The 22,587-nt window shown below is 35.2% G+C and overlaps 1 protein-coding gene across 1 annotated transcript in view; it reads right to left on the reverse strand.

Annotated features, from left to right (window-relative positions):
* CYB5R4 (cytochrome b5 reductase 4) overlaps window positions 1–22,587 on the reverse strand; it is an 86,636-nt gene that overhangs the window by 51,484 nt on the left and 12,565 nt on the right. The window contains exons 3-4 of the mRNA XM_020287073.2: window positions 6,397–6,497; window positions 2,916–2,997 (exon numbers count right to left, since the gene is read on the reverse strand). Coding sequence (XP_020142662.2) covers window positions 2,916–2,997; window positions 6,397–6,497 — 183 coding nt within the window. The remainder of the gene's footprint in view (window positions 1–2,915; window positions 2,998–6,396; window positions 6,498–22,587) is intronic.

Here is a 22,587-nt window from a genome sequence, read left to right on the forward strand (position 1 = left end):
TTGATTTGCAACATTATTATCTTTGCTTCCTAATACCTAGCAAGTTGTCTCATATTACTTCCTATTACTGGTTTCACACTGGCAAAACACTCATCATGCAAAAAGGCTTTAGAGTGTAGCACAGACCAATTCACAACCCCACTCTTGTATGTCCTGTCAATAATAATAATAGTAATAATATTTATAATACATTTTTCACAAAACAAATCCATCTTTCACAATAAACAGATCAGTACATGCCTGGTAATTGTAGGGATGCATAAAGGAGTCAAAAATAGCCTCAGCATTGTGGAAATGGAGGCACAATGGTAGCTACAATAGCAATAACCACTTCTATTACTTCAAACATCTGTTGCTGCTTCTGTACTAGGTGGTTAGCAAACATTATTTAACCCTCACAATGATATTAGCATGTTTTATTCTGAAACCCGATTTTACTAATGAGGAAAGACATTCAGATCTGTTAAGTGATGCCTAAGAACACAACAACTTATGAGTGGCAGAGATAGGATTTGAACCCAGGTTTATCTCTCTATGAAACTTGTGCTGTTTCCACAGGTCATGCTGCCTCAGTAATCAATATCAGGGCTAGAGACAGTGTATAAAAGGAAGCTTTTTATGAATTTATGAATACATGGTATCTCAGAGTCTATACCACATTCTGGGTAAGAAATGTGTTTGCATTCCTCTGAACCAGGTAGTGAGGAGGAGTACTGATTACAGTTTAGTTCTTTACGACCAGGGTTTAGTCTAAAATCCTCAGTTCCCTAAACCCTTCTAATTTTGGTTTAATGGGGAGTTTTGGGCTAGTCTCATATACCTTTGGGTATAGTCTCATATACCAAAAGGTATACTCATATACCTTTTGGGCTAGTCTCAAATCATTACAGATTGATTTTATTAATAAGTTGTCAGTTATTTTTCTCACTACTCATTGCCTATGGTGTTCTAAATTTCACTACAAAAAACCTTGATTTCTTTTTATTTATCTTGTTGGGGATTTGTTGAACTTGCTGAATTTGAAGAATTATGACTTATCAATTCTAGAAAATTCAAAGCCATTATCTATTCAGATGTTGCCTCTTCCTCATTTTCACCACTACTTCCTTCTGGAAATCTGAATAAATGTGTTAGGTTTTATTATTCTATCTTCCATGTCTCTTGCATATTTTTCTATCTTCTTGTCTCTCTGTGCCACAGTCTGTGTAAGTTCTGCTATTCAATCTCGCAATTCACTTAACTCTTTTACTATGTCTAATCTGTTTGACTATTTATGCTATGTACTTTTTAATTTCGCCAGCTGCATTTTTCATTTTGAGAAGTTCTAGGTGGTTCTTTTTCAGTTGTGAATAATTATTTTTAACAGCCTCTCACTTTTTACTCATGTACCAATTCATTCTTATTTTCCTAATTATTTAAAACATAATTATTTTTACCCTGTACCTGAATAATGAAGTCTACGGGTGAAATTCTGCTGCTATTTGTTCCTGTTAACTTGTCCCCTCATGTGTTCTCTAATTTTTTGGATGCCCTAATCATTGTCTGATCTGTATCTGTGAGAATTTTGAGGGTTTTAGGTTGAAAGTCTGTCCCTCCATTAAAAATGTGTACATACATCTGCCAAGCAACCTGGGAAACCAATAATGAAAGACTATTTTATTTCTTGGTTTGAGGTTTTTGAGACCACATAGGAGGTATATTCAAATTCCAAGCTCATATGTGGGTAGGGCTATGATTACAAATTCTCATAGGAAACTTCTCTTTCCTCACCTCCATCACATCATAAACAAAGTCAAACAGACAAAATACCTGACCGCTCCCTTTGTTGTTGGACAGATTTTTTTTTCAAGCCTTCCCATGTCACTGATTATATAGTCCTTCAGAGTCTGGGCCATAGGCAGAGGTCTCAGTGTCCAATTCTCTGCCTTTTACGTACCTAAGACCTTGTCTTCCATCTCCTATGAATTGATGTACAGATTCGGAAATTAAGACTCAGAGGTGGAAAGTGGCTGAACAGGCCAACAGGCCATGGAGCTAGGGTTCAAATTTAGGTATGCCTGTGATATTTCCATACTGTGAATTAAAGCTTCTGTTAATACAGCCTTAAATTACAAAACTCAATGAAGTAGTGAACGACTGGTTGAAGAAGCCAATTTCTTGAGCAAATTTCAGTGTCAAGGTCAGGAGTTACTCAAAAGAAATAACTATCATTCCTTCATAGAAAAAGGTTATGCAAAGTGTGCTTGCTACTCCAATCCATGTCTAATATTTTCAAAGGGTGCTCTTCTGAAAGAAGCTTAGTAAAGAGATGACCTTAAATGCCACCCAGATTATACAGCCGAAGCTCAGAGGTAAGGAGAAGAAATATGCTACACTTTAAAAGAAGTTTAAAATAATAATAGTGAGTTACCAATAGTGAGGGAACAAGCAGTGGGAGGGGACAAGGAGTGAGAAGGTTCAAGGCAAATGGGAAACAAAGCTAGAAGAGAAAATTTCAATGTATAACATTCGATATTTTTTGATTTTTGAATCATATGAAAGTATTACTTATGCAAAAAATTAAATTCTAAAAAGCTACTTTAATCAAGTGTTATAGCTAATCTGCCATATAATCTGCCAGAATAAGACATTAATGAAAACCAAAGAATAAAGTTCTCTTACTTCTACAATGCTTACTCCTCACACTATGCATTTTCTCTACAAAATATGTCAAATTTTTAAGTGAAAGTCACTATATGATTCTAAAGAACTACAGTAAGACCTTTAAAATGGCTAGACCAGGAAGCTAATAAAAATGAGAAAAATACAATGATTTATGTAAAAATTTTTGTTGTGATCCAAGTTAAAAAAAATACATGTGTGTGTGTGTGTGTGTGTGTGTGTGTGTGTATGCATCACACATCAATGCCACTTACCTTTCAGAACTGCAGGTTTAATTGCCATTCTGCCAACCAGGCATTCTTTTAGCATAGATTCATAATTGACCCAACGATGAACCTGGTATGGAAGACAAATAACAGAAAAGCAACATGACTCTAACTCTACAGGATGTTCTTATTCTATTATAAGCAAAACTAAACCTTATTAAACTGCTCTGAACACAACACCTAAAAACTAAGAAGTAGATTCAATTAGTCAACAAGGCAGTGAGAGAAAGGCAGCATAGACAGGGACTGTTTAGAACAGTGTTCTCAAAGTGCCATCTGTAGACCTCTGGAGGTTCCGCACCCTTTCAGGTATCTATGGGGTCTCAGTTTGTTTCACGATGATACTAATCAGATGCTATTTGCCTATTTTTTTAAATTGTTTTGACATTTGCACTGATGTACAAAACAATGGTGGGTAAAACTGCTGGCATCTTAGCATTAATCAAGGCCATGGCTCCAAACTGTACTAGTAATCATTACATTCTTCACCACCATGGGATGGGGTGTGGTATTTAAGGAAATTTAAGAATATCCTTCATGAAGTAGGGAAAGTATTAATTTACTTAAAATCTTGACTCTTCAGTGTATCTTTTTATATTTTTCTTTGTGACCAAATAGGAAATACTTAAAAACACTACTGCTATGAAGCATGATGGTTTCCTTGAGGAAAACACATGATTTGTATATTGAACTGGGCTTTTTTCATGAAAGGCCATTTATATACAGAAGAATGATTGATAAAGTAATTATTCAGACTTGAGTATTTAACAGACATTTTCTTAAAAATGAACAAAGTGAGACTATCACTTCAAGGAAAACAACTGACAATATTTGTTGCCAGACACCACTGAGAGGAATTAAATTTAAACATTTCTGGAGGGCACTTTCTCAATATGCTTACAGCCTTAAAAATATATAGCTCTTTTACTCAGATATTTAGGCATTTACCTGAGAAAATATTTGCATATATACAAAGATGTGGGTATACGAGGACATTTACCATACTATTGCTTAAATAAACAGACTACTAGAAACAATCTAAATGTCTACTTATAAAAGATCAGTAAAGAAAAATGATGATATATTATTCAATATTATATAATAATCAGGTCAAAAATAATATTGACATTAGAATCTGTACGGCATTATGTTCCTGAATAAATACATATACACTAAAATAGCAAATGTGTAAAAAATGTATATGTACTTATAAATGGGCACTCACTAATATAAACTGAATTTCATTTACTAAATATTTATAGAGCATCCACTAATGTTGAAAATACTATATTTGGGGGTATGGGGCTGGATAGAATTTAAACATATAGATAAAGGAGAAAGCTATTCAAGGAGGCAAAGGTATAGGGTCTGTCAATCATGGGACTGGTGAAAAATGGCAGGCAACTCAGTTTGCTCAAAGCAAGATGCAATGTTGAGAACATTTACCTTGATATACTCTTTTTAGGGCCTAAAATGCCAAGTTATTGACTGTAAATTTATTTCACTGTCAGTGGTGAGCCACTGAGAGTTGCAGAACCAAGGTAATAAGATGACTGTCCTTAAGAAAACTGACCAGCAAGCATGTTACCTAAATTGGTGCTGAAGGCAAAGAAATCAGGATAGTATTAAAATATTAATAGTAGAGTTGAGAAGGTGATGATGATTTGAACTAAAGCAGTGGAAAGGGAGAAAAAGCTGTAATGTTTAAAGACAGATCATATAACTTGGCCAGTGATTGGATATTGGGGCACAATGAGAGAAGGCAAAGATTACTCAGGGGCTTCAAGTCCCTATATTAAAGGAAACAGAGGGAAAAGGAGGAAAGTTGAGTTGATATTATTTGAGGAAACACTGAATTGAACTGCCAACAGGTTATTAAATTGCCCATCAGGCATTTGGAAATGCAAGACAAGAGGTCAGCAGTGGGATCAAAACTGTAGGCAGAAGTATGACAACAAAGAGATTACTTAATATTCTTTGTACAACTCAAATACTGGACACAAGTAAATTCTCATATTGAAAGATGTAAGAAGCTTCACCTAAGTTTCTAGTTTACTTTCATGGTGAGTCAAAGCTATAAATAATTTAAATATCACTGGTCTTACTACATCCTAGGGTAATACAGCAATCTGGTAACTAAAATATTGTTTTAACTGCTAAAGAACTTAGCAATATAGCAGTTCTCATAACTTCTCCAGAACAAGCTTTCCTTACATAAGGTCCATATAACCTCCTAACACTGAGGGATATAAATAAGACTAGATTTTACAGGAAATTCTTCTTGTGGAAGAGTACATTCAATTATCAAGAAGTCACAGGGAATATACAAGAGAAAAGTATGGCAGACAAGTTTTCAGGCAAACATTCCTAAACTTTTCTATTTGCCTTGCATTACTATAGAATAACAAATACCAAATGACAATGGGAACTTGCCTTAAAACAGCAATAAAAACCTCCCAAGGAGAATGCTGTTAGGAACAATGGGCAAACATCTTTTCTCCAACCCAGAAAGAACATTAACGGCAAATGAGATTCTGCCATTTAAGTAGATGCAGCTAAGTCTCTCTAAATATAAAACAATTGTAATTCTGGAAACCTGGTCAAAAAATAAATCCTAAAATGGATGAGAAAGTAGGAAGAACAGAAATCAAATTATATTTGATCAAAAACAACTATTAATATAAAATAACCAAATCTGATTCAAGTATCTCAAATGATAAAAACCCAGTACTGCAGCATGGTTAATCACCATTAAAATACAAAAGAAAGCATATGTGAGACTAAGGCAAATTCCTATCCTTCTAAATACTGTTGTTTCAGAATAACAGTTTAGCAAATTGATAGTTATTAGCATGTTCTGTATGACTTTTAAACAGGTTAAGTGCTAAGGCTTGTTTTTAGTAAACATAAGGAGAAAAGAGACTAATTTAAATATCCTTTGAGCTACCTATACAGAATCTCTGTTATAACTCTATGAAAAATTAAGTTTTCACTCATTAATCAGCATTATCTAACTTTCTACATGATATGCAAATTCAGTACAGTGAGGCAGGCGGCATATATAACAATCCCCTTAAGAGAAAAAAAGCTAAGTGACTTGTTTAAAGTGAGTCAGCAAGTTAGCAGCAGATCCCAATATTCCTTCTTCCAAACATCACTGGTTCCCACATGCCAATCATCATTACCATTAAAATTAATCAAGACTGAGTAAACACTTGTCAGCAGAGGAAGCAGCAAGCACTCAGAACACATTCCTAGACACAGACTTGAAATCACCTTAAAATTTTTAATAACATAATTCAAAGGCAAATTAAATGAACAGCTGCTACTTGTGGGCATCTTCCTATACTTCAAAATTCAAGACAACACATCTGAAATTTATGCAACTATTTTCTTTCATTTTACAAATGTCATATTGCTAAATCCATGAGTACTCTTCTAATGAAATACTTTACTTTTAGCACCTTACCTGATCAAAAAGGTCAGTACCATCTGATCCTGCTGCTCTCATTAGTTCATCTTCTCCACCAGGATGATACTCCATATATGGGCTGACATTATAAACAAACCCTATATTAAAGCAAGGAGAAATAAAATCCTAAATGAACATCTTAAAAATTGTAAAATCTATAAGTTTCAATAAATTTTTCCAAACATATTCTATTTAACAAATCATTATTATTTTTGAAGTATCAAGAACTATAAAAGGTCTGAGATTTCACCATACTTGCAAGCTAAAAGTTAACCTGCCAGTTTCATGAATCCTGGCAGATAACATGAGACTTCTAGGTCAGAGACAATAGTTTAGCATTCACATTAATAGCAATAACTAGATTATCTACATTTGCATCAGCTCCCTGAACCCCAGTTCTCACAGAGCTATGTGAAGATGGCCCTGTGATACCTGCACACTCAATGTGCCGCATTATAGGAGAGGAACCTTAGGCTTAGGAAACTACAATCTTTTATACATGCACCTGCCCTTTGTGCTGGAGGAAGCCATTGTCTGTATTATATGGAACAGTATGCAAAAACCTGTCCTTTACACTATTATCCAAGGTAGTTCACTATGCAAACATCCTTGAAAAGACTGTCCAGAACAAAGACAGTGCCACTGCTCACAAGACGTGCAGAAATGCAAAAGATCTACAGGAAATTGCCTCCCAACATAACGAAATGATGAAATATGGTGTACATAGTTTTTGAAAGTACATACACACACAGATTACACAGAAATAATATTTCCACTCCACCATCCTCTACTGCCCTGGTAGGAGAATCTGATGAGAAAGAATTGAGCTCTCTTCCATGTATTTAGTCATCTCAGCAAAGGCTAAGCAATAGTGACCACTTAAGCCTGCTCTGTGAAAAGGAAGCCCAACTTTCCCCTGCAATTGCCCAAGGAACAAAGATTATTGTTTAGATCTTAATCTTTTTATCTTCCCCAAATATTTATTTCATCAAGTCATATATTCAACTATTTATTTTTATCTTTTAAGAAAGAATAGGGAACAAATAGAGCAGAATATCTTATTGAAAAGCTTTCCTAAGCAAGTGAGCTGCTTTTTAAGTCTTCATTTGAAGATATAGTAGATACATCCAGCCTTAAAGACACCTGAAAAGTGCAATGAGAACAACTGGTTTTCTTATACCCAGGAATATTCCCTCTTTATATGGTGACTTCCCTGAATTTAAATAACCTTAGATAACTTAAAATGTTCATATTATATATTATTGCAAGAAAAGGAGAGATTAGATTTCAGACCCAAGAGAGGTATCGCATTTTTCCACCAGTTTTTTGTTTGTTTGTTTGTTTGTTTGTTCATTTTTGAGACAGAATCTCATTCTGTCATCTGAGCTAGAGTGCAGTGGCATGATCATAGTTCACTGTAACCTCAAACTCCTGGGCTCAAGCAATCCTCCTGTCTCAGCGTCCTGAGTAGCTGGGACTAGAGGTGCGTGTCTCAAGCCCAGCTAATTTTTTTCTATTTTTACTAGATGGGTCTCACTCTTGCCCAGGCTGGTCTCCAACTCCTAAGCACAAGCAATCCTCCCACCTCAACCTCCCAGAGTGCTAGGATTGCAGGCATGAGCCACCACACTCAGCCTCCACCAGTTAAATTTTAGAAAATAACCATCCAGTTCAGACTTCTTTGTAAAGCTGCTTAAAGTCAAGCACAAAAGGAAATAAATTCACAGAATTTTTCTTTCAGCAGTCCTCCAAATAAGTATGAAAAAAACTGAGTTCCCTCCTTTCTCCCTCCCCATACATCTGTCTTCACCAAATGTAAAAGAAATCTTCTCCATCACTGAACACTCCAAAATCCACAGACAATAAATGTGAGTGGTAATGATTAGGATCAGAAGTATTCCCAACAGATTTTTTAAGACAGAGGATGTACCTAAACAAGAGTTCCAAATTTTCTTTGCAACCAAGTCTTCACTAGAGTTCTAAAGTTTCTTAAGAACAGATACATGACTACTTGTGATGAAACTTCATGTGTTATAGCAATCAGCTTTTCCAGTTGCTTTAACAGCTATCTATCCATGATCAGTACATATATCCTGAAACACTACACATGTGCTTTCTGCTGCCTCATAGCCCTTCAGATTGACCCTTATCCTCTTAAAATCTCACCTCTCTTTCCATAGACTAGGATCACTCTGTAAAACTGAAAAACATCCCATCTTCTTCAGATGGAAAATACTAGGAATGCCTATAAAATCCCTCACTATATGAAATTAAGACTGTTAGATAATGTCTCAGTCCATGATATGTCAGATCCAACTACACCTGGCAGTGTTAGTAACCTGCTAATTATGAGACTTAAACCCAACCCCAAAAGGAAATTAGTGCATTTCCTCTTATATAGAGGCTTTTTTTCCTCTTTCTCTTTTTCTTCCTTACCTTCTTCCATTTTTCTCTTTTCAAAAGCATTTCCTAACAACTAAAAACTTGGGCCTTTGAATGTGGCAGAAGAAAACAAGTAAAAAATACCAAACTTTATGCTTTTCCTTCATGTTGTATTATATAAGCATAGCTCAGAGATATTTCTAGTTTAGTTCCAGACCACCACAATAAAGCAAATACCACAATAAAGTCATACAAATTTTTTGGTTTCCCAGTGCATATAAAAGTTATTAATGTGTTTACACTATCCTGTATTCTATTATGTGTGCAATAATAGTATTATGTCTTAAAAATGTACACACCTTAATTAAAAAATACTTTATTGCTAAAAAATGCTAATAGTTATCTGAGCCTTCAGCAAGTTGTAATCTATTTGCTGGTGAAGGGTCTTGCCTCAATACTGATGGCTGCGGACTGATTAGGGTGGTGTCTGCCAAAGGTTGACGCAGTTGTGGCAATTTCTTAAAATCAGACAACAATGAAGTCTGTTGCATCAATTGACTCTTCCTCTCACAAAAGATATCTCTGCAGAACGTGCATTTGATAGCATTTACCCACAAAACTTTTTTCAACATTGGAGTCAATCCTCTCAAATCCTACTGCTTTATATAATATTTTAGCTAACTTTATATAATATTTTAAATCTTTTGCTGTCATTTCAACAATGTTCACAGCATCTTCACCAGGACTAGATTCCATCTCAAGAAACTACTTTCTTTGTTCATCCATACGAAGCAACCCCTCATAAAGTTTTACCATGAGATTGTAGCAATTCAGTCACATGGTCAGCCTCACTGCTAATTCTAGTTCTCTTGCTATTTCCATCATAACTGCAGTAAATTTCTCCACTGAAGTCTTGAACCCCTAAAAGTCATCCATGAGAATTGGAATCAACTTCTTCCAAATGTTCATATTTTGACCTCTTCACATGAATCGTGAGTGTTCCTAATAGCGCCTAGAACGTGAATCCTGTGTTCACTTTGGCAGCACATATGCTAGAATGTGAATCTTTTCCAGAAGGTTTTCAGTTTACTTTGTCCTGACCCCTCAGAAGAATCACTATCTGTAGCAACTATAGCCTTACAAAATCTATTAACTAATAAGAATGGAATATCAAAATTACTGCTTAATCCATGGGCTGCAGACTGGATGTTGTGCTAGTAGGCATTAAAACAACATTCATCTCCTTGTGAATCTCCATCAGCACTCCTGGGTGACCAGGTCCATTGTCCAATGAGCAGTAAGAATTTCTTTTTTTTTTTTTTTTTTGAGACAGAGTCTCACTTTGTTGTCCAGGCTAGAGTGAGTGCCGTGGCGTCAGCCTAGCTCACAGCAACCTCAAACTCCTGGGCTTGAGTGATCCTTCTGCCTCAGCCTCCCGAGTAGCTGGGACTACAGGCATGCGCTACCATGCCCGGCTAATTTTTTATATATATATCAGTTGGCCAATTAATTTCTTTCTATTTATAGTAGAGACGGGGTCTCGCTCTTGCTCAGGCTGGTTTTGAACTCCTGACCTTGAGCAATCCACCCGCCTCGGCCTCCCAAGAGCTAGGATTACAGGCGTGAGCCACAGCGCCCGGCCGAGCAGTAAGAATTTCAAGAGAATCTTTTTTTCTGAGCAGTAGGCTTAAAATATCCAGGAAATCATGCTATAAATAGATGTGCTGTAATATGGGCTTTATTGTCCCATTTATAGAGCACAGGCAGAGTAGAGTTAACATAATTCTTAATGGCCCTTGGATTTTTGAAATGGTAAATGAATATTGGCTTTAACTTCACGTCACCAGCTATATTAGTACATAACAAGACAGTCAACCTGTCCTTTGAAGCTTTGAAGTCAGGAATTGACTTTTCTGCTTTTTCCTCTCTAGCTATTAAAGTCCTATATGGCACCTTTTTCCAATAGAAGGCTGTTTGGTCTACATGGAAAAGTCTGTTGTTTAGTGTAGCTGCCTTCATCAACAATCTTAGCTAGATCTCCTGGATAACTTGCTACAGCTTCTCCATCAGCACTTGCTGGTCACCTTATACTTCTATGTTAAGGAGATGGCTTATTTCCTTAACCAGTTCAGTACGGCGCTCACCAGCAGTTAAACCTTGCCCACAGCTAGTAGTCGTAGTCTGCACGATAGTTTGTGCTGTGCACTGACGACGAATCCGTTTTGCTCTTGTATGATAAGGAAAGCTTTAAAGCACTGAAAGCTTATTTTACTTTACAGGCAGCTTTACTTGTAATGCAAATCAAAATAGGTAACATATATAAACATGTTTTCTTTTTTTTTGGTTTTTTTCTTGTTGAGACAGAGTCTCACTTTGTTGCCCAGGTTAGAGTGAGTGCCGTGGCATCAGCCTAGCTCACAGCAACCTCAAACTCCTGGGCTCAAGTGATCCTCCTGCCTCAGCCTCCTGAGTAGCTGGGACTACAGGCATGTGCCACCATGCCTGGCTAATTTTTTTTCCATATATATTAGTTGGCCAATTAATTTATTTCTATTTATAGTAGAGATGGGGTCTCGCTCTTGCTCAGGCTGGTTTCGAACTCCTGACCTCGAGCAATCCTCCCGCTTCGGCCTCCCAGACAGCTAGGATTATAGGTGTGAGCCACCGCGCCCGGCCCATATATGTTTTCATTACGTTATTTTTAAATGTTCACAATTTTATTTTGATAAAGGAAAAATTAGAAAAGTCACATCACGGCTGTTGGCTACAGTGGACACTCGGCTGTGCACCTTAATATCACGGCTTTTGGCTAAAATCGATGCTCGGTTCATCGGTGGCTACTGACTATAGCATACGCTCGGCTGTGGGTGTTCATCTATGGCTATCAACTATAATCGACACTCATACCAAAGTGGTTAAACCTCAAGAACCAACCTCTGCTAGCTTCAAACATCTCTTTTGGAGCTTCCTCACCTCTTTCAGCCGTCACAGAATTGAACAGAGTTAGGGCCTTGCCCTGGATTAGACTTTGGCTTAAAGGAGTATTGTGGCTGGTTTTATATTCTACCTACACCAGTAAACTTTCTTCATATCAACACTAAAGCTGTTTCACTTTCTTATCATTCGTCCACTGGGGCAGCACTATTAATTTCCTCCACAATGTTCCTTTGTCTTCACAACTTGACTATTTGACATAAAAGGCCTAACTTTCGGTTTGTCTCAGCTTTCAACATGCTTTCCTCACTAAGCTTAATCGTTTCTAGCTTTTGACTTAAAGTGAGAGATGTAACTCTTCTTTTCACTGGAACCCTCAGAAGCCACTATAAGGTTATTAACTGGCTAATTTCAATATTGTTGTGTCTCTAGAGTAGGATGGCTTGAGGAAAGAGAGAGACTCCGGAATGGTCAATTGGTGAAGCAGTCAGAACACAGAACATTTTTCAATTAAGTTTGCCATCTGGGTGTGAATCATGGTAGCCCAAAACAATTATATCAAAGATCACTAATCACAGATCACCATAAAAGGTATAATAATAAGGAAAAAGTTCAAAATATTGTGAGAATTACCAAAACATGACACAGACACATGAAGTGAGTACATGCTGTTGGAAAAAATGGTGCTGATAGACTTGCTCAATGCAGAGCTGCCAAAAACCTTCAATTTATAAAAAACACAGTTTATCTGTGAAGCACAAAAAAAGTAAAGCATGATAAAACAAGGTATGTCTATACTCTATTTGTATTATATATGACTTTTAGAAAGCAAATCTCTTGTGCACAAGGTTCTAGCCTCTTATAAGTTTTTATCATCTGGTTTTTATCATCTGGTTTTTAGAAACTAATTTTGTAGCTTTCTAAATTTTCCAATGACATAATTTCACTAACTTCTTCCTACATCTCTTAATTGCTCAAATGTGGCATATTCTGAGCACCTAATTGCCCATTAAATAGAAGTAAATAATATTTATGGATCAACATACATAACCTCAAATTGATGCTAGGCTATTAATAAATTCTGCAAAACCTAAATCCTAATAACATTAATAGCTAAAATAGGCAGAAATAGATTCATGAAACATTAATCCTGAATGGTGCAAAATTGGGCTGTGACTAAGGTCATCAGGTCACAACTCAACTGGCACTTTTAGATCATTTACATGGGGTGATCTTCAGTGGCAGAGAGGCATTTCAGGAGGATATCTATTATCTATCTATCTTTCTATCCATCCATCCTCTCCTTCACACTTATGGTTTATTTTTTGTGTGTTTTGTTTTTTAAATTCTAATCACAAGTAAATGCAGGGAAAAGATTGCCTTAGTACTGTTAAGAACAACTTGTTAAAACTAAAATACAAACAGTTGTATTAGGAAGGTATACTCCAATGTTTAAATAAATCATGTTCTAGCAATATTCAGTGGTACACTGTATGTCTAATTCATCCTAGCAGAGTTGCAGCACAGTTAACAGCACATATTCAGAACAACAACCACACTAAGTTTCTTTGGGCAATGTACTGGTAGTACCTGTTCTCAGCATTTTTTCACACTAAATTATCTCTTTTGTATTGTATGTCTGGAACTCTGCGCACTCAAAAAAGGTCTTAGAATAAGAATTACCCATTTCAAAATTACCATTTAGTACTTTTCAGAAACATACTTCACTTCAATCACAGAATGATAGTCTTAAGAGTAGGAGGACTCTAAAAGCAACTTTTAGTCTGATCCCTCACCAGCACAGAACTCACCTCTACAGTTTCTATAGACAGAGCACCATCCATCTCCTGCTTGAACAGTTCAAGGAGCTCACCTCTTTTTAAAAAGCTTAGTTCAAGGATCAATATCATTCTTATGCCTGGAAGCTAATGTTGACATTTTACACAAAAAGAATTCTTTCCATCTTGGCAAACACTGTCTATAGTTTTTTGTGTATACTTTTTATATTTATTTGTTTTAAATTTAAACCCCAACTGCCTCTGCAATAAGATATTTACTTTTCTGCTTGTATAGGTTTGTATGGAAAAGCTTTTGTATGGAAAAGTTTTATGGGAAAACCCATAACAAAATGCACAGGAGAAAATAAAAAATACCAGTTGCATAATCTAACTAACAGTGCTACTGTGAGTGAGCATTTAACACATTGACTGCCACACTAGGAAAAAAACAAATTGTCCTTGGGGCCTCTGTACTTTATTACAAAAATAGAATAAAAACTTTGAAAACAAAATGATCCTTTCTAATATAATGAAAAATTTGTTATTGACTTCTATTCATTTAATCTATATTTTTAGAATTGTCAATATTAATTGTAACATTAATAAGTAAGATTTTCACAAACCAACTGCAGGGTTTTGCCCAGTTTTTGCTTCATGACGCCCTAGGCTCAAAACTAGTGTGAGTTAAATATAATTCACATGGAAGTTAATGTGTTAATATAGTCCTGAACTTCCTAGCAGCCAAGGCCAAAAGAGACACTAGTAACACTGGTCTCAGTATCTGATCTTAAAAAGTATTAAAATAAAACAAACAAAAGAGGGAAACTCATTAGTTCTTTAAAAGGGAAAAATTCTCTTCATATTGTGAAGAACTGAGTCCTTATACAGGGCAAAGTGATCACATAATAGACACTACAATTTAATAATATACAGAAATATTCCTCATGAAGCATTAAACTCATCCTCCCCACCCTTAGGTAACCATGAATCTACTTGCTTTGTATATAGGTTTGCATATTCTGGACATTTCATATAAATGGAATCATACAACATGTGGTCTTTGTGATTGCCTTCTTTCACTTAGCATGTCTTCAAGGTTAATCCATGATGTTGCATGTCTCAGTATTTTTCCTTTTTATGGCTGGATAATATTCTATGTATGTATATATCACATTTTGTTTATCCATTCATCAGTGGATGGACATTTGGGCTGTTTCCACTTTTTGGTTATTATTAATAATGCCACCACAAACATTCATGTACAAGTTTTTGTGTGGACATGTTTTCCTTTTTCTTAAGTATATATACCTAGTAGTAAATTTGGTGAGTCATATAGTACTCTATGCTTAAACCTTCGAGGAATTGCCAGACTGTTTTCCATTCTCACCAGCAATGTATCAAGGTTCCAAATTCAGAGAGGTCTTTTTTAGTCAATACTCCAACTCCCCATAGAGACAAAAAGCCCTTTCCCACCTACAGAACCTCATCACACCACATATCTCAGATGATTAAATTGAGAACTGGATTGCAGCATACTCCAACTCAATCTTACACGCAGCTCTGTATGACAGGTTTTGATTAAAGACAGCACCATGGTAAGACTCAAGTGACATTTTATACCCACTATTTACCAGATGAAGCTACCACAAATTTTCAGGTTAGGTAACCACACATGTGAACCATAATGGCCCACCAATAAGGAGTAAACTGCATCACCACAGTTCAGGCCACACACCCATCGATTAATAATTTTCATTTCTTCTTCATTCTCTTCTGTTAGTCAGAGTCTCAAAGTATAGTCCAGGGACTCCTGAGGAAGTTCAATACTCTCAGTGATCTAAGGACAAAACTTTGGCTATTTGTTGTTAAACTATGTTTAACAACATAGTAATACTATGTTGTTATCTGCTTTTTAAAATTTTATTTTATTTTTTTATCTTGAGACAGGGTCTCACTGTGTCACCCAGGCTGGAGTACAGTGGCACTAACATAGCTCACTGCAACTTCAACCTCCCAGGCTCAAGAAATCCTCCTACCTCAGCCTCCCAGGTAGCTGGGACTACAGGCACATACCACCATGCTTGGCTAATTTTTTTTTATTTTTATTTTTTGTGGAGACAGAATCTCACCATGTTGCCCAGGCTGGTCTACAACCCCTGGCCTCAATCAATTCTCTAGCCTTGGCCTACCAAAGTGCTGGGATTATAGGCATGAGCCACCATACCCAGCCTGTCTTTTTTTATGCTCATTCTTTTACAAGTGTAGAGATTTCTAGAGACTACATGACATGTGATACAAGAGAGAATGCAGAAGGTGACATGAGAATACAGTTGTCTTCTACTAAAGTTACACATTAAAGATATCTACCAAAATGTAAAACAATGCCATTTTTTCTATCTTTTTGTTTTGGAAAATGCAGCTATTTTTCATAAACATAGGTACTATTTATGATAACATATAGTGGGTTTACAGTTTGTATTTTTAATTTAATTTTAAATATTCCTTAAATTTCTTAATGTTAATTTCTGAAAGGTAAATATCAATTGATATCATCAGAAACAAAAGCCTTTGGGGTCATCAATAATTTACATAAGAATAAAGGGATCTTAAGACCAAAAAGTTAGATAAGCACTGCTATAAGTAAAAGTAATACTTTCATAATGAGATTTTAAAATAATTTTGGGTTTTAAAAATCAAACAAATATTTAACCCCAAATCCTCACATTATATTCATTCAACAAAAATTTACTTAATGTCTACCATGTATGTACCAAGTATTATGCCACTATGTTGTGGTATTCCTATTTATTTCAATTATTCACCACTGTTCATTTTGTTGGCTTTAAAATAAATGGGGAAAAAGGATATGTGTTCACACCGTAATCTGGCATATTTCATTGTATTCAAATGCACTGATTGATTATTCCAAGTACTGTGACTACTGTGCCATCTTGTGTTCAGCAAAGAAATTGCACACTACTTTTTTTATTTTATGCCTACTGATTTTCTAGTCCCAACAATTGCTGAGGGAAGGTGTCAAAATGTGCAATTATGTTGTGGATTTTAATTCTACCCCTCAATTATATTACTGCTTTCTTCATTAATTTTGATGTTTTGCTATCATAGGCATAAACAGTCTTCCTAATGAAATGTCTTTATCTCTAGTAAGATTCTTTGTTTATGTCTGACAATCCTTTTTATCTGACATTAATATAGTCCAAGCAATAAGATCCTACCAATAATGTTGTTTACTGTTTGGATAGCACACTTTTTTCTATACATTTACTTTAAATATATCTGCCTTTAAAGCATCCATCTTATAGATATCATATAGTTAGGTCTTGATAACATGCACACATGTGCACACACACAGATAATCTCTATCTTTTAATTACAATGCTTGGTTTAATTACATTTAAATTTACTAATGTAGCTAAACTCAGATCTACCCTTTTAATAATCCAAGTTTTCTGTTATGTCTCCGTTCCTGTTTCTCTGCCTTCTTTTGGGCTAACCAAATTGGTTTTAGAATATCATTGTATCTTATCTATTATTGGCTTTTTAGCTTTAATTCTTTGCATTGTTTTTCAGTGACTGTTCTAGGAATTATAGTATATATATATATCACCAACTTTTACCTGCTTACTTAAGAGTTAATATTGTACCCTTTCACAGGTAATGTAAGAACCATTTACTGTTCTCTATTTCTTATCCTGTATGTAACTCCATAATACAATGTTACAATTTTTGCTTTAAACAATTGCACAACTTTTTTAAATAAAGAGGGAAAAAAGTAATCTTTTCTTTTACTCACATATTTACCATTTTTTCCAAAAGATCTAAGCTTCCATCTGGTATCACTGCCTACCAAACCTGAGGAACTTCTTTTAGCACTTATCACAGTACAAGTCTGCTGCTAATAAATCTCAGTTTTTGTTTATATGAAAAAGTCTTTACTTCATCTTCATCCTTAAGGAATTCTGTATCTTTACGGGTTGATGGTGTTATTTTTTTTCTTCAGCAGTCATTTTTATTGTTTTCCAGTATGTTTTCTCTGGCTACTTTTAAGATTTTCTCCTTATCTTTGGCTTTTAGCAGTTTGAAATGTTAGGATGAATGGTAACATATTTAGCAGAATGAAGAAAGATGGAAATAAACCCTATGTATAAGTTGAAGAAGAACCTCTAAAAAAGCCAAATTGTTCAACAGAGTCCCCCAAAAGTACAAGATCAGGGATTCCAGGTAGTTCTGAAAGTTAAGACTGTAAGAAGGTCTCAAATTCAACATAAGAAGAAGAATGACCCATAAATCCCCTGCCCCTTATCTCACACAACCATGCAACAACTCTCCTACCCAACCCTGTGAGAAGTGTAGGTTTACTCTCCAAGACAGGATAGACACAGTTGAAGTGGGAAGAAGGTATGAACTAAAAACAAGGAAAAATCCACATGTGAAAACATTAAAAGCCACATCCTACCACCAATATCCATTCCCCAGATGGCTTCCAAGACACTTATTTGCAGATGATTACAAGATTCTTCTTAAGGGGAACAGACCAGCCCAAGATTGATGCCAATGCTAGAGGAAAAAAATTTTAAATAGATACTTCCCCAATAAACAGAATGTGATAAAGGCCTCTAAGCACTTCAGAAGGTCAACTGGAAAAATGAGAAAAAACCTCTAGCACTACAGGCCCTGCATTAAAAGCAAGGTAACAGCCAACCGCTAGAGAAGTTCTACTGTCTACATCTATATGTAATATATGACATTTAGTTGAAAATTACAAGTCACATTTTTAAAAAAGAAAATAAAACAACTCATTGTCAAGAGAGAAAACAGCAATACAACCAGATCTACAGAGGGTACATATGTTGGAACTATCAGACAGGGATGTTAAAATAACTGTAATTAATATTTTTAAAAATCTAGTAGAAAATGCAGATGACACTTAACAGATGGGAAATTGCAGCACAGAGACGTGAACTATTAAACAGTCTAAAGGAAATACTAAAAACGAAAAACATGATATCTGAATGAAGAAGTCCTTTGATCGGCTTACCGAAAGACTGGACACAATGGAGGAAAGACTCTGCAAAAGTCTAGAAAGAACAGCAGAAATTATCCACAAAGAGAAAAAGAGTGAACAAATAGTATGGTGTATTTAAGAGTCCTGGGACAATACAGTCTAACATATTTGTAATTAGAATGCCAGAAGAAGAAGAGAGGAAGAACAAGAAATATTTGAAAAGATAACAGCTAAAAATTTTCCAAAATTAATTTAGGGAGTCCCAAGCAGGAAAAATGCAAGGAAAACCATACCATAAACTACTGACAATCTAAGAGAAAAAATTCTTAAAGGCATTCAGAGAAAAAAGGAATCTTACATATTATGGGAAAAAGTTAAGAATAAAAGCAGAGTTCTCATTTATGCAAACTAGAAGATGGAGTAACATCTTTAAAATGAAAAAAACTGTTAATCTAGAATTGTATACCAATGACAATATAGCTATCTTTAAAAATGAAGGCATTTTCAGACAAATAAAAGCTGAGAGAATTCATGCCAACAGACCTGTACTATGAAAAATGTTACAGAAAGTTCTTCAGGGAAAACTGGGTCAACACAAAGGAATAACAAGCATTAAAAATATTAAAAATGTGGGTAAAAAAGACAGTTTTTTCATTTTCTTAATCTCTGTAAAATGTGACTGTGTAAAGCAAAAATAAACACTAGGGTTTACAGCTTATGTAGAAGTAAAATGAATAATAGTGAAATAAGGCATAGAAAAGGGAAATGGAAGTATATTATTATAAAGTTTTAAAAGTATATGTAAAATGGTATATTAATTCATTAAATATGAACTGTCCAATTTTGAATCAAAAGTTTAGTTTATTATATCTCAAACAAGAAGCAGTAATTAATCAAAGTATGAAAGCCCCTCAACTGGGTTGTGAAATAATTAAAATACCCCTCCCATAATGTGGTTTAAACATCTTGCCCATATTAAAATCTACACATGATTCAAAGAACACTTACTGAACAGTAACCATGAGCCATGCCCTCTGCTAGATGCAGGGGATAGAGGGAGAGTAGTAATATATTAATGTTCTGAAACTCAATTTAAGAATAAAGACAAAAATATAAAGAAGGGCCAACACACCAGGCACTGAAGAAGAAAAGTCCAGGGGAAGAAGCAAAGTCAGGGAAGGTCAGAGTCAGGTTTTCAAAGACGAACACACTGAAGGAAAGAAGCTGTTGGAAGAAAGGAATGAACTGAGTGAGGGTGTCAATGTAGGATGCAACAGCCCAACATCATAGATAAGGCTGGCGAGGACTGGTAAGAGCACCTACAGGGACTAGCCTTAGAAAAGAAAATGTCTTCAAAAAAAATCATGTCTTTGAAAGGAGTATGTCTTTCTGATATAAGACAGAGAAGAAAGAATACAGATATCACTCTAAATTCCTTATATTCACTGTAAACATCTATGAGTATATGTGCATGATTTCTTTCTCATGCAAACACACTATCCCTCCTCTGCATGTTTTCTGGAGCCTGGAATATTGCTCCCATTCCTCTCTTTGCCTAGTTAACTCCCATTTATCTTTCAGACCTCAGCTCAATCTTCTGCAATCTTCATCCTTAGCATACCTCTCCTTAACATACCCTATCAGACTGGAATAACATTTTCTCTTCCCCAATGGGATTGTAAATTCCGTGAGAGCAGAGGCCATCTCAGTTTTAAATTTCCACATTAACCCCGAGAACCTGGCACAGTGCATGACACATAGTAGACCCTTGAGAAATGCTGATTAATAAATGAACCAGAAAGTTAAAACCTCCCTTGTCTATTTTTTATGAATAACAACTACACAGTCACCAAAAAAAGGCAACAACTATGTTTTATTAAATTACTAGAGATAAAAACTGTCTCAGAAGGACATCCTATATGATTCTTAATTAGCAATGTTAATTAACACAAGAGAACAGTTACAAGTTGACAGACATCCCGTGGTAATTTCTTAATGAGTGAATTTATATATGTCACACAAACTGAGAAATATAAATGCAAAATCATTGAAATCAGGATTAACTCTAGAGTTAAATATAGTAAAAAAAGAAGGCAGTACAGGTAATAATTTTAAGCATAAAAAGCTTAGAATTAGGCTGCCTGGGTTAAAATAGTAGCTCCATTCCTGTCAACTATGTCTGGAAAGTTACTCTACTTCCCTTTAATGCAGTGGGCATTAACGTTTCCCCTACCCAGCATCCACTTCCCTTCCAGCAACAGCATCATTTTTGTTCAGGGAGCCACTCTCTCTTGTCAGTCATGTACGCTTCCGTTTGATCCCACTCTAAGCTATAGGACAAACTAGGTTTAGGTGAATAAATACAGCATTTTCCCCTAAATAGAATTACTATTCCAGCAATGGGAGCATAATCAAAACTATGCCAATCAGAGCCAATTCTAAGACTTTTATTTTAGCCATTAGATAAATAGAACTGGAAAATTACTAGGGTTGGAATTCCTATGTCATCTTGGTGCTATGAAGAAAGAGTTAATCTTAAAATGGAGCACTCTCAGAAAGGAACCAAAAGATGCTGTGAAAGCAGCTCCTGGAGATATGATCTGAACCCTGCATCTGCATCGATCCTCACCTGTAACTTTTTAGTCAATATTTGCTTTCTGCTTAAACCAGGTTAGGCTAGGTTTCTATTACTTATATCTGTGAATCCCTAATACACTTTCACAGCTTCAGTGCCCTAATCTGTGAAGTGTCATTCCTACCTAATAGGTCTGTTGTGAAAATTAACACTTAAGGACATGGCACATACCTGACAGATTATGAACCCTGCTAAGGTATTTACAAACAGAAAACACTTCCTGTTAAAACTATTGAACCATATACGTGATTTTAATTTAAAATCTGAGACTTGTGTGACTGGGTAGTAAGTAAGTTCAAATGTGCAAAAATCTCTGGCTAAAAGATAATGTCAAGAACCAAAACATTAATGTAATAAAAACCACATATTGAATTTGCCATTACCAGTAATTCAGGCATTAACCAAGCGTATAATGAGCATTACTGCAAATTATTCCCATAAATATATTGATGCCAATGCTAGAAGAAAAAAAATCTTAAAATAGCTATCTCCTTAATAAAGATAAGAGAAATCAATGAAATAGGAAACAAACAAGCAACAGAGAAAATTAAAACAAAAATTTAAATTTTAATTTCTTTAAAAAGTTAGTAAAATTGATAAATTACTCATAAGACTGATCAGGAGGAAAAAAGGAAAGAAAGAAACCAAAAATTAGCAACAACAGAAATGAAAGAGGGTAAAGAGCATATCATAGAACCTAAAAATATTAAAGAATAAGAGAATATTATAAGTAACTTCATGCCAATATAGTCAATAACTGAGATGAAATTAATAAATTCACTGAAAGACACAACCTATTAAAACTGACACAAAATAAGAGAAAATTTAAATAGTCCTTTATCCTTTTTTAAAATGTAATATGTAATTAAAAAATTTTTCCACAAAGAAAATTTCAAAATATTAGCTGAAGTTTATAAAGCACTATGTCAAGAAAATTTCTAAATATAGCTAAAGTTTGTAAAGCACTGTGTCAACTAAAGAAAACACCTGAGGATTAGATGAAGCCTCCCCAAACCACCAGGTTTTTTCCTCTACTGGATTTTTAATGAATAAGAGAAAGATACACAGAGAAGAAAAGTTTTAAAAAAAAAAAAAAGGAAAGGAAAGCAAATGACGGTGTAGGGCGGTAGTCCCCCAGCTTTTTGGCACCAAGGACCATTATCATGGAAGACAATTTTTCTGAGGACCGGGGAAGGAGGGATGGTTTGGGGATGATTCAAGCATTTATTGTGCACATTACTTCTATTATTATTACAGTGTAATAAGTAATGAAATAATCATACAACTCACCATAGGTTGGGGACCCCTGATTTAGGAGATAAAGACAGGATGGAAGAGAAAGCAAATAATCTTAGATGACAGTAAGACAGAAGAACTGATAAAATAAACAAAGACAAGATTATCTGCATACACAGACTAAACTAGGCAACCTG

The sequence above is a fragment of the Microcebus murinus genome, chromosome 5 (assembly GCF_040939455.1).
Source record: "Microcebus murinus isolate Inina chromosome 5, M.murinus_Inina_mat1.0, whole genome shotgun sequence".
NCBI lineage: Eukaryota > Metazoa > Chordata > Mammalia > Primates > Cheirogaleidae > Microcebus > Microcebus murinus.